This window comes from Lygodium microphyllum, chromosome 13 (assembly GCF_053477565.2).
Source record: "Lygodium microphyllum isolate KBCC chromosome 13, Lygodium_microphyllum_v1.1.10, whole genome shotgun sequence".
Lineage (NCBI taxonomy): Eukaryota > Viridiplantae > Streptophyta > Polypodiopsida > Schizaeales > Lygodiaceae > Lygodium > Lygodium microphyllum.
Genome location: NC_141147.1, coordinates 106,651,113 through 106,664,278, shown reverse-complemented (window position 1 = coordinate 106,664,278; position 13,166 = coordinate 106,651,113). Strand labels below are relative to the sequence as shown.

Here is a 13,166-nt window from a genome sequence, read left to right as displayed (position 1 = left end):
ACTCAATGTGTCATTTAATGAGGTGAATCACTTTATGGGTTTTAAATCAAATACATAGAGATAAGTAGTTTTTTAGAATATTCTTATAATATAAGATGTATGACTATTCAATGGGCAACTATAAGAGTCATTTATGGAATGTGCACGTGGGTGCGTGCGCACACACGCATATACAAAAGGTTGTGTGTGTGTGTGTGTGTGTGTGTGTGTGTGTGTGTGTGTGTGTGTGTGTGAAGAGAAAGAATGGAGAATTGGAGATTGAGAAAGTTGGAAGGAGAGAATGAACTAATATCTATATTAATGTATTTGATATTAAATTAGGACATATTAGTATTAAGCATATATATGTGTGTGTGTGTGTGTGATTAAAATAAAAATTACTAATAATATTAATATTTATAACTAATAATATTAATATTAATATAGCTTTGAATATATCTGAGATTAGTATATTAACATTATAATATAATTAAACTATTAAAAATTAATATATTAATGTAGCTAATATTAGATTACCATATATTAATATTAATATATTTACATATATATTGACGTAGAATTGTGATATTAAGTTATATATTACCAACTTTAAAAATGCTAATGCTAAGCTATAAACAACTATTACTTTATAACAATATATATAAAAAATGAGCACAGAATGTGACATTGATGAGGCAAACCACTTAATGGTTTTGAATCAAAAAGAGAACACATGGTCTTACAAAACATTTCTACAATATAAAATATCTCCCTATATTATATAAATATTAACTATAAGTACATAAGAAAAGCCTACAGTTGAGAGAGAGAGAGAGAGAGAGAGAGAGAGAGAGAGAGAGAGAGAGTGTGTGTGTGTGTGTGTGTGTGTGTGTGTGTGTGTGCATACATGCACATATGTTTTTTTTCATTTTACTTATATGTGAGCAATATAACATGTCCCTCTATAAAAAGCAACCTTAGGATATCCTAGTACCAAATTGTAGATAACTATTACTTTGTAACAACATACATCTAAAGTGAGCACTCAAGGTGTCATTTAATGAGGTGAATCACTTTATGGGCTTTAAATCAAGTACATAAAGATAAGTAGTCTTTTAGAATATTCTTATAATATAAGATGTGTGACTATTCAATGGGCAACTATAAGAGTTAGTTATGGAATGTCCATGCCGGCACGCACACACATACACAAAAGGTTGAGAGAGAGAGAGAGAGAGAGAGAGAGAGAGAGAGAGAGAGAGAGAGAGAAAGAGAGAGAAGAATGGAAAATTGGAGATTGAGAAAGTTGGGAGGAGAGAATGAACTAATATCTATATTAATGTAGTTGATACTGGATTAAGATATATTAGTATTAATAAATTAACATATATAGTAAAATATAATTATGAAATTAAAAGAAAAATCATTAATAATATTAATATTTATAATTAATAATATTAATATTAATGTAGCTTTGACTATATGTGAGATTAATATATTAATATTATAATGCAATTAAACTAGCAAAAATTGATATATTACAATATCTAATGTTAGATTAACATATATTAATATTAACATATTTACATATATGTCAACATAGAATTTTAGTATTAAGTTATATATTACCAACATTAAAAATGCCAATACTAAGCTATAAACAATTGCTACTTTTGTAACGATATATATAAAAAAATAAGCACAAAATGTGATATTGATGAGGCAAACCACTTAATGGTTTTGAATCAAAAAGAGAGGGACACATGGTCTCATGAAACATTTCTACAATATAAAATATATCCCTATATTATATAATTAAATACTTGCTATAAATACATAGGAATAGCTTATGAGAGAGAGAGATTGTGTGTGTGCACGTGCACATGTTTTTTTTAATTTTACTTCTATATGAGCAATATAGCATGTCCCTCTATATAACATGTCCATGTATACATTAACAAATTAACATTAATATATGTATTAAAATATAATTATAATATTAAAATAAAAATTACTAATAATATTAATATTAATATAGCTTTGAATATATTTGAGATCACTATTTCAACATTATAATGCAATTAAACTAATAAAAACTAATATATTAATATAACTAATATTAGATTACCGTATACTAACATAGAACTTTAGTATTAAGTTATATATTACCAACTTTAAAAATACCAATGCTAAGCTATAAGAAACTATTTCTTTGTAACAATATATATAAAAAATGAACACGAAATGTGACATTGATGAGGCACACCCCTTAAATGGATTTAAATCAAAAAGAGAGACACATGGGCTTACAAAACATTCCTACAATATAAAATATCTCCCTATATTGTATAAATACTCGCTATAAGTACATAAGGAAAGCCTACGATTGAGAGAGAGAGAGAGAGTGTGTGTGTGTGTGTGTTTCTATTTTTTTTACTTATATGTGAATAATATAACATGTCCCTCCATAAAAAGCAACCATAGGATTTCCTAGTACCAAATTGTACACAACTATTACTTTGTAACATACATCTAAAATGAGCACTCAATATGATATTTAATGAGGTGAATCACTCAATGGGTTTTAAATCAAATACATAAAGATAACTTTTAGAATATTCTTATAATAAGATGTATGGCTATCCGATGGACAACTATAAGAGTCATTTATGAAATGTGCATGTGACAAAGGAATTCGAGGGACAAGGCTAATAGAGATGTGAGGGAAGAGAATAATTTGAGTGAGAGAGAGAGAGAGAGAGAGAGAGGCAAAAGAATTGGAAAAGGAAAGAGGGTGGAGAGAGGAGGGAGAATGGAGAATTGGAGATTGAGAAAGTTGGGAGGAGAGAATGAGATAGGTGGTTGTGGTGTTGGCATTGGTAATATTGAGGAGTAGGAGATAGTAGTGGTGGTGAGGGTGAGGGTGGCTGCAGTGGTGGTGGTGCTAGTGGAGGAGGACATGGTGTTAGTAGTGTAAGTGGAGTGGTTGTAAAGGAGTGGTTGCAACAAAAGGTGGAATAAGTGAACTATGTGAAATAAAAATAAGGAAGAACCAAAAAAACCTCACTCCAAAAGCTTGCTTCTTGCACATGAGAGAGAGAGAGAGAGAGAGAGAGAGAGAGAGAGAGAGAGACTGTAAACTAGTTAGCAGCAGTATTATTTTACAAACTTAATCAACCTGTATAAATGGCTCTTGCCATTTAAATCAACAAGGATTTGTATTGGTAACCACCATTGAAATTTCATCCTTGTATGAGCAAATCTTAAATAGATGGTCATTATTGGATGCTTACAAAATCAGTATACAAACCTTCAACCTCTCAAATGATGAGGCTTCTAACACGCACTTGGCTAATCCGGGGGAGATGAATGGAATGGCCCAATGATTAATTCAAATAATTGTATTCATACAGATAAGCACTATATGGTAATGGCCAGGTCTATATCTGGCCATTTGTACCGGTAAATTTAACTAATCTGGTAGTGAAAGAGAGGGAAACATGAACCTAACTCTTACAAGGATATCCCAGAACATCAACAGTTCAGAACTAATAATGGCAACCAAAAATAAAGACTAGAATACAACATTTTAGTACATCATCCACAGAACAGATCTATCACATTAAGGTTACCCCTAGAGCCTTCAAAAAAACAAGCTCCCAACTTCCAGCATTATGGCTAATTCAGCTGTGAACTGGTCCCCTCTCATTACAAAGATCCTCACTCTCACCTCTATAGATTACAGCCTTCCCTCACAACAACAAAAATAGGCAAAAAACAATATCTCCGCCATGTGAAATAGCTAAGATAGCTCTAGCTGAAAGTGTTATGCAACTACCCACAGCAGCTCTCTTCTTGTTAAGGAGAGCTAACCAAAAATACCTTCAAAACCTACCAAGAACCTCACCAAACCACTACAAGTGCATGTTTCGAGCAAGCCAAAAGCCAACCATCAGTGATACAACTGATATGCCTAGCTGTACAATAATACTTGACCTGGAAGTAGAAAACTGAGAAGGCTTTCCATGTATTTTCATTTCTTGTTCTGCTTCATCTTTAACATCCCACGTGACACCCTTCTTTTTTCGCTGTCGCACTGTATCTGCTGGCTTGATTAAGTCCAGATCAATATCCCTAGATTTTGTGGGATTGGGATGATCTTCATTGAAAGTGTCCACCTTCTCCATCTGCATGATCTGCATTCAATCGAGATGTAGACAACCATTAACAAAACTCTGATTCAAGCCCTTCCATGAATATGAAAATCTCATTTGATGATATGCATGACTCATGAGTTCATCTTTTGCATTTGAGTTTATTTACACAGGAAGCAAAAGGAAAAGACAGTCTTACAGGTTCCTTGACAACTGTCCCTTGATCCACATAAGGTTTTTGAGCCTTCTTAATCTCCAGTTTTGTTTCATTTCCTTCACCTCCTTTGCCATCTAATGACCTTGAACTTTCAAGTAGTGCATTAATCTTTGCCTGAAAGGCATAAAATAACTGTTAAAATAATGGAAGACAGTATCATTATCTGGCACCAGTGATAAACACACAATGAATCAAACTTTGAGAAAGCAGATTGTTGTAACTTGTCCAAGGAGCTTAAATAACACACTTGTGAATGTAGGTCAGAAAAATGGTTCTTAGGAGTTCAATGTTAACAGGCGTTGAAGGGGGGAATGGAATTCCACAGATTGAAACTTTTATGCATCAAATTGACTCAAATGCTTGGGAAAGCCTAGGAAAAAGTAGAGACTATCCACATAACTCTCCATTTGGCAACAATATGCTCACAAGAAGAAAGCAAGTTCACAAAGAACTTTTGAGCACATCACTCCTCCCCTCTCTTTGATTTTCAGCTGAGCAGAAAGCTTCAAGATCCAGGGTTGACAAAGATTAAATTAGCCCGACTAAAAGACACTTTGATTTCTAGCATCTAACATTGCTTACAGAGTATACCTCTTATCCATGAGATCTACAGTTCACTTCCACTTGTGCTTCACCTAAGCCTAAAGAAGTGTACTCTAAAGTGGGCTTTGACTCTCAAGCCAAAGAGACCAAACCCTATGTCTAAGAACCAAGATAATCGTGCCTGTAGCACATTTTGTGTACCATAGTATCACATCCATGCCATGTCTTGGGGCACGGGTTGTCAAGAAATGGGATCCTAAATTCATTTGCTTTGAGGACCTCACCCAGTAAAGTTCATTCTACAGTCTGCTTTTGTGAAGAGACCAAATCATACGTGTCCCTTAAATCAATGTGTCTAAGAAGCATAACATGTCTGTGATGACCAACTCACTATACGAACCACCAAATATTTGGTTCAGAACATGAAAGAAGGAATGCCTTGTACGTCTAAATACCATGAAGTGAAAGTCCACCTATTGTGTATATTGCCTAGGATGTAGGCTACCTAAAATTGCCACTTAAATTGTCACGGTTTTCTGGCAATTTTCTGGCTCTTAAATCAGCCCCAAAAAGGAAATATTCATTTTAGACAACAGACAAGACTTTTCAGTAGGTCAACTGGCTCAGAATGTTCTATAAAAGGGTCTCAGTTGCATTGCCACTTTCATCCCTTGATCCTTCATTCCACCTCTTTTGCCAACTGCCCTTCATCACTCTCCTTCTTCATCATTACCATTATCATCGTCGCCTTCTCCTTCCTCAGAGGCAGGCTGCCGCCCAGCTATTTGGAGCTGCCAGCCTCACCTGCCAGTTGCCACTCACTTCCTGGCTGCTGCCATCCTGTCAGCTGGTGGTGCTGCCTGGTCTCCACCCTGTTGGAGACTGTGTTTTGAGGCTGCCTGCTGTTGCCTTCACCTAGATCTGTCATTGTACTGCCAGGGGCCCACCTGGTGCTGCATTTTCATATTCAGCTGTTCCAAAGTCTACTCCAGCCTGTTGCCTAGCTGCCCAGCTGCTGTATTTGATAGATCACCCTGCCATCCAGCTGTTTCGAGTACTGCTGCTGTTTGCACCACCTGCACAGCCTTCACTCAATACTGCGCTGCTGTGTTTTGCTGTTATCAGCCCTTTCTTCAGCTCCTGGACATCCTTTATCATTGACAACAGTGCTTTGCTGCACTTGGAGTCCATTCTCAAAGGATGACACTCTCCCTGAGCCCACTCCCATGAGAGACAGTAGCTGTTGGACAGCCTCTGCTCCTTTGGCACACTTCATTGTATCTCTTCCTTTCATTCCTTCATAATTACAGTATTAACTCATCCTTCATTGTCTTCTCCTTCATTGCATTCTTGTCTGAGTCACATTGGGCATTAGTCGTGTTCATACATTCATTGTGTTTCTTCTGCTAAACCTAGTGTACCCTTACAATACACATGTGAATAATATTTCTCCTTAGAAGTGATCTTTACTTGACAACAAAAGTGCATCAACCACCATCACTTAACTTTTGAATGCAGGTTTTATGTTGCTTTGGTGCTGTGTCCAATTTTCAAGACCAAAACATCTAATCATTTTGAAAAACATGAATCAAAACCAGAGAACTTGCAGAAGCCAGCTTACAAAACTACTAATGAAGATAACCTGATGTTCTTCTTGACTAACTGAATCCTTGAGTTTGTTTTCAAGTTCCTCTATGTGACGGCATTGATCAAGCGCTTTCTTCAATTGGAGCTTTAGATCTTCAACTTCAGTATCCAACTTCGCCTCCCTCAATGAGCTCTCATGAGCTAGTTTAGTTGATGCTTCGGCAGTTGCAGAAGTTTCAAGCAGCTTTTGCTGTCCACTAGCAACAGTTTCTCCCAATTCTCTATTCTCTTGGAGAAGTGTTGCTATCTGATCAGAGGACAAGGTCAGATTAATAATTTTCTGAAAAATGTACTTGCTAAGAAATTGTGAGACCAGTTCTATGCATTTTCTCCACTTATGCTCTATCTCTTGCCAACTCTCAACCATCAGTGGTAGCATGGTGGTATTTTGTTACAACCTAATGGGGTGCAGAACACATGCCAAAAAAACATGCACAAGAAAACACAGAAGTTAGCATAGGAAGGTTATAACAAAATCGGGCAAGGAGTAGCCTCATTCTGATATTTTCCAGAGTCTTCCTCCTGAGTTTCAGGTACACTTAGCATGTTGGCCAGAATGCCTTATGTACACCTGATTCTTTCTAATAAAACAATAAACATTACAACACAGACACAGATGGACGGACGGACAGAGGGAGGATGGTAAAGAATCAAAAAACAATCCAATGGTAATAGCTTAGTGCAATCCCTCAATTTCCCACTTGTGTATATATGCAGTCCAAGTAGAAGCAAAGTGGTATGGACATTAACCTGTTGCTGAAGCTGTTGAGTCTCTTCTTTAAGCTTTTCATTCAGCTCAGAGAAACTTTGCTGTGTAGTTTCAAGTTGAGCAAGAATGGCTTGCTTTTCTTTCTCACATTGACAAAGCTCCTCCTGTAGTTTACTCTTTGTGTTTAGAGTAGACGCAAGTTCCTCTTTTAGGTGACACTCATTTTGAACTACTGCCTGTAAATTCGCATCTATTTTGCTTAGTTTCTCCTCCGCTGCAAATAACTTCTCTGTAAGGGTGGACACAGTCTTTTCTGCATCTTTCAATTTATCAACCACAGGTTGCAGTTCATCAGATCTATGCACAGCTTCTGCGAGGTCTGCTGCGGTCTTTGACATATTTGCTTCCATTTGTGCAAGCTTTTCCTGTAACTGTACAAGCGCAGCTTCTTTGGATGTGATTGTACTTTTTGCATCTTCAGCCTCCTTGTGAAGGACGTCAAGTGATCCTTCTATTTCCTTTGATTTGTTTTGAGCTTCTCCTAGAAGAAGCTCTTTCTGCAATAGCTGATTTTCAGCTTCTTTCACCTTATCAAGAAGGGATTGCTGCTGTTGTTTGGCCTCTTTAATGCGAGCTTCTGATTCCTCAACTCTGTTTTCTGAAGCCTTCAGATCTGCCTCCACAGCTGCAAGAGATGAAGCAAGCTCAGTTATTCTGCTAGCTAAGACACTTGCATCATGTTCCTTTTCTGACAAGAGCTGTTCTGCAGAGCGTATGCTTTCAGTGAGCTCTCGTTCTTTTTCCTTTGAGCAGGTGCAGACTGTTTCTAGCTCATTGATTTTCCTGGTTGATTCTTCGAGCTGAGACTTCAAGTCATTAATCAGGCCCTCAAGTTTAGCAACATGCTTTGATGATTCATCTCCTGCATTTGTAAATTGTACAATATTGTCTTCAGCTGACTTCAACTTCATTTCCAAGTCACAGCCCTTGTTTTGTGCATCCAAAAGAGCCATCTCCAGCTCTGCAACCTTATTTACTGCATCATCTGCTTTTGTTTTATGCTGGAGCATTATGTTCTCAAGCTCAACACCCCTGCTTGTTGCTTCATTCACTTTATTTTCATGAAAAGCCATCCTCTCTTCACTAATCTTCAGCTTTTCTTCTACATCCAGCTTGCTCCGATGTAAACTCTCCAACTCAAGCTGCAGCTCCTCCACCTTTTTCCCAGCAGCCTCAGCCTCACATTTAGCATTCTCAAATGATCCTTGCAGCTGCGCATATTTTTCTTCTAGTTGAGCCACTGATTTTAGAACTGCCTGGTACTGCTCCTCAGATGCCTTAAGCTTCTCTTGTAACTCCATATGCAGCTGTTTTGAGCTTTCTTCAGTTTCCTTAAGCAGTCCAGCAGATGTTGCTTCTCTGGATCTCAAATCATTGATTTGTGAATCCAAAGCTTCTATCGCTTGTCCATTCAAACGAAGCTTTTCTTCAGCTTCTTTAAGTTTATCTTGCAACTCAGAAACCTGTTCTTTGGCTTTGTCTGCTTCTTCTTCAGCCAATGCAAGAGAGCTCAAATGTTTGTCTACTGTTTGTTCTGCAATTTTCAGCTTTGTCTCAATGCCTGAGGAATTTTCTTCAACTTTAATTTTCTCCTGTGAAAGAGCATTCAAGTCCATCTCTACTTCAGCCATCCTTTTCCTGGCTGTTTCTGCCTCCAGTTCAGAAGAGGTTAAAGATTTTTCCAACTGACAGCACCGTTCTTCCAATTGAGAGAGAGATTTCTCATAAGCTCGGCATTTGTCATCACAAGCACTCAGCTTCTCTTGAAACTCAATCTCTAGGTTTTTAGATTTGTCTTCAGCTTCTTTCAGAGCTTCTACAGTAGTTTGTTCCCTTGATTTTAATGCATTCACTTCTAACTGTAAAATCTCAATGGTTTCCTCATTTGATTTTAGCTTCTCTTGAGTCGACACCAGCACACTTTCAAGATCTAACACCTGTGCATTCATTTTATCAGCAGTATCTTTGGCTACTTGGAGACTCTCTTCACAGTGTGTCAAATCATCTGTTGCAGATTTCAACTTTGCCTCAAGCTCCAGGGCTCTTTCTTTTTCATCTCTATACTCTTGGTCAAGTTGAGCCAATCTATCCTTTGTTTGGAAATGTTCAGTTTCAATCTTGGCAATCTGCAGCTGTGCTTCTTCAAGCATGCTCTGTGTTTTGGCTCCTGCAGATACCTGTTCTTTCATTTCATCAATCTCTTGCAGCAAGGTTTTGATTTTGTTATCTGCTTCATTGAATCGCTCTTCTGCAGTTTCCGCAGCAATTTTGAACTTCGTAGACTGATCCATATACTCTGTAGCACGTGATTCCTGATCCTTGGCTTCTCGCTGGTGTTCTTCTGCCTTTCCAACAGCATCATTAAGAGCAGCTTCCATGTCTAGAACTCTCTTTTTACAGGATTCCATATCTGCCTGCAGTTCGTGAAGAGCATTTCTGAGACTTTCTTCACTTGACTTACTTGAACTTAATTCTGTCTGATGGGCCTCAACTTGTAACTGAAGACTTCTCTCCAATTCTCTACTTTTTGTGTCTGCAGCTGTAAGTTGGCCTTCCAAACAAGATAACTTGTCCAACAACTCTTCAACCTGCTTGGCTAGCTGTTCCTTGTGTTCCTTTGTTGAGTTCAAAATTTCCTCTGCATTGGATGAGCCAAGTTTAGAAGCATTGAGTTCTGCTGCAAGATGAGCTGCCTCACTTTCTAGGGCCTTGAATCTTGATTGATCCACTTTAGAAGCCCCAAGTTCACTTTTCAAAGTTTCCAGTTCCTTGAGAAGAGAAGAGATCCTTTCATCAGATTCCATGTTTTTCAGTGATGCTGCTTCTTCAGCTTGTGCCAGTTTCTTCTTTAGAATATCAATGTTTTCTTGTGCTTTCAGCAGCTCAGTTTTTGGGATTAAAGCCTCTTCATCAGGGGAAGGCACAAATTCTCGATCGTGTACCTGTTCTCCTAGAATACTCTCAATTGCTGCATGATCTGGACCATCGATACTGTGGCTATCCGGTTCTTTGTCAGCATCTCTCAGGGTCATATCAGCTGCCTGCATTCACGTCCACAAAACATCTTTGGGAACCAGTAGCTTTTTAGCTTGGCAAGATTTTGTACTTTGTATTTACCATGGGGTTTTATCCCCATGTGTTATTAATAGAAATTTCTTTTGTTTACAAAACAATGAGGGGGGGCAACTTATCTTAGAGAAGTGTATCTTCTTTTACTAGCGAATTCATTTACAACACTTACCTCATTTCCTGTTTCCATGCTGCAAATTCTTGATAACACCCCTTCCCCTTCAGCTGTCACAGTTTCTTAAAAGCTGTGCTGAGGATCCAACACACACAGTTTGGAAACCAAGAAAACAACAATACTCTTCCCTGCAAAATGCAAACTGCAAGGCATCAACTCTCTTGGCTCTCTAAATGGAAATTCACCTCAAGCAACTACAAAAAGAAGCTGCCAACTCGCTTGACTTGACAGATATACCGGTAGCCTGAGAGCATGTGAAAAATAACACTCCTCAAATCAAGGCAATTGAAACGAATTCTTTGTTTTGATTCAGCATCCTCTACACTCTGTGGCAGAAGAATGAACTGCGCATGCTGTAGATGAAGTGCATTGACAATAACCAAAGCCTCTAAGGTAGACCAGGACTCAGAACCCAAGTGTGCATACTTAAAACAGAAAAAGGTATTATTAAGAAGACTAAAATAATAATAATGTGCTAAATCAGGATCTTACAATAGAACAGATGACTGTAATCTGCAACAGTAATTCTCCTCGGCTCGTCTGTTTAACTCTCAATATTAGGATTCTCATCAAATTTCAGCCCCATCTCAGCCCTATCTCCATTCTTTCTCCCTTCTTTCAAGGGTACAAATTACTATCCATCTCGTATACACACTGTGGGCTAAGCATGCTTGGCAACATTGGATCTTACACCATGTGGGTGTAACCTCATTCAATAAAAGTATCAAAAGGTTACAGCAGTCACAAAATTTGCTTGATGTAGCATTGAGATCCTAAGCTAAAACCCACTACTATTCTTAAATACAGGTTACATATAATGTTAGTGATTTCACTGCTAGGGTATGATGGGCTGTAAGATAAAAGCTGGACAGGCGGTAATATAGAAAAAATAGACCTCTGGACACAAGTTGTCTTCCTTCTAGAATTTACATAGATCTGTGCCCCTGCCTTAAGAACCAAAACAAGGGTTTTCTTGACAAACAAATTCAAGATCAGGCGTAATACTAGACAGAGACACAGTGCATAGGCTGAAAGCCTAAAAAATGAAACTATATATGTACTAAACAGGCATAGCAGTAACCAGCTGTAGATAATGCTATACAGATCTGTATGTCTTTACTTCAAGAACCGAAAGCTTCTTACAGGGTAAAACCCAGAGAAGGAATCCAAAACCATAGCATCCGTTTGCTGTCTGTGTGATTGACTGATAGGTAACATGAGTAAAGCTTGGATTGGCTGATCGGTGGAGCCTAAAAAGCTCAGATTAAAGGCATGGAACTGTTTCAGGATCATGATATGTTCCATGATTTGTTACAATGGATCGATGACTTGTAGTGAACATCTGATGATATGCACACAGCGTGTGCATGCACAAACATGTTCGCACGTGCACGCATGCACAACACGCACAAAAGCATGTTTTGTGAGCAGTAATATGTTCCAAGCTGCGATATGATGCATCCACAATTCGCCGTAAACATCTCTGATGGTACACACTCACGCACGCACACATGCAAGCAAGCGTGTTGTGCAAACGCACGCAGGATCAAAAAGGAGCAAAGCAATGGCAGCCATACCTGATGTTTGTAACAGCCCCGTTTGATGTTTCTTCTTCACTTCCTTATTATTACTATTACTCCTCCTCGTCGTTGTCTTCTCCTCCTCCTAGGAAGAGATGCAAGAACACAGCAAGTGAATAACTATGGCAAATAGCTATGGCGATCACTATGGCAAATAGCTACGGCGATCGGGATGACTATGGCAAGAGCGATGGTGATCAGATGCTTGAGAGAGAGAGAGAGAGAGAGAGAGAAGCAATGGTGCAGCCAGGGGACCTGCAGGACGATCGGGGGCGTGTAGAGAGAGAGAGAGAGAGAGAGAGAGAGAGAGAGAGAGAGAGGGTTAAAGAGGAGGCGGGACGACGAGCCCCGGCGATGGCAAAGAGTGGCTTCTTTCTTTCTTGTCTTCGCTTCTTCTTCTTCTTCTTTGTCTGCGTCTCTAGTGAAGTCTAGTCCAGTAGTAATTATTAATGTTTGGCTGCTACCCACAACCAGCGGTACAAAAGCAATACTGCGATCGTGTGTTTTCAACTTTTCTTGCTGGGGGAAAAAGAAATGCACGGGATACAAGAAAATGACGATTTTCTGGTTCGGCGTTTCCCCAATGTAACCGTGGAAAAAGAGGACACACCAGATGCCACACGTGTCTCCCTCTCATTGGCCCGAATATGGCCCACGCATTTCCTTTTCCCTCGCCTAGCTGGACTGCTGACTTGGACGTCACCCCCATGCTTTGGCAGCGCTTGCCAATTTGGCAATCAAAAGGACTACTCGAGGTATGGGGGCCATGGCTAAGTTTGGCGTCACAATTTTTATGTTTGACTTTCTTCATGCAAAAGCATGAGTCACACATGCCTATACTACATGTATTAACAGGACGTTCTTGCGCTTGCACTGTCCATGTGGTGATAGAGCACTGGAGAAGACTAATCAAGAGGAAGATTGTGGGCGGATTCAAACTAGAAGGCAAAAATCTTGAGAAAGGGGTATGAGTTGACATGACCCTGGCATAACAATAGTTAATTGGATTCCGCTTTTGAAGGTGGATGAAATC

The 13,166-nt window shown here is 38.7% G+C and overlaps 1 protein-coding gene across 1 annotated transcript; it reads right to left on the bottom strand.

The window, feature by feature from the left end:
• Nucleotides 1–3,566: 3,566 nt before the first annotated feature.
• Nucleotides 3,567–12,585, bottom strand: LOC148027011 (uncharacterized). The gene is made up of 6 exons (XM_087691561.1): nucleotides 12,131–12,585; nucleotides 10,551–10,681; nucleotides 7,291–10,350; nucleotides 6,536–6,787; nucleotides 4,333–4,464; nucleotides 3,567–4,175 (listed from the first exon to the last, which is right to left on the bottom strand). Exons 2-6 carry the CDS (start codon nucleotides 10,566–10,568, stop codon nucleotides 3,894–3,896), a joined length of 3,744 nt encoding a protein of 1,247 aa, XP_087547687.1. The 5' UTR covers nucleotides 10,569–10,681; nucleotides 12,131–12,585; the 3' UTR covers nucleotides 3,567–3,893.
• Nucleotides 12,586–13,166: the final 581 nt, after the last annotated feature.

What these genes read in the sequence shown, in the direction of transcription:
- LOC148027011 (XM_087691561.1), bottom strand. An exon ending in CTCAACAGCTTCAGCAACAG is followed by an intron (nt 6,788 to 7,290) that starts GTTAATGTCCAT and finishes TCCTCTGATCAG; the next exon opens with ATAGCAACACTTCTCCAAGA. An exon ending in GGACAGTTGTCAAGGAACCT is followed by an intron (nt 4,176 to 4,332) that starts GTAAGACTGTCT and finishes GATTGAATGCAG; the next exon opens with ATCATGCAGATGGAGAAGGT.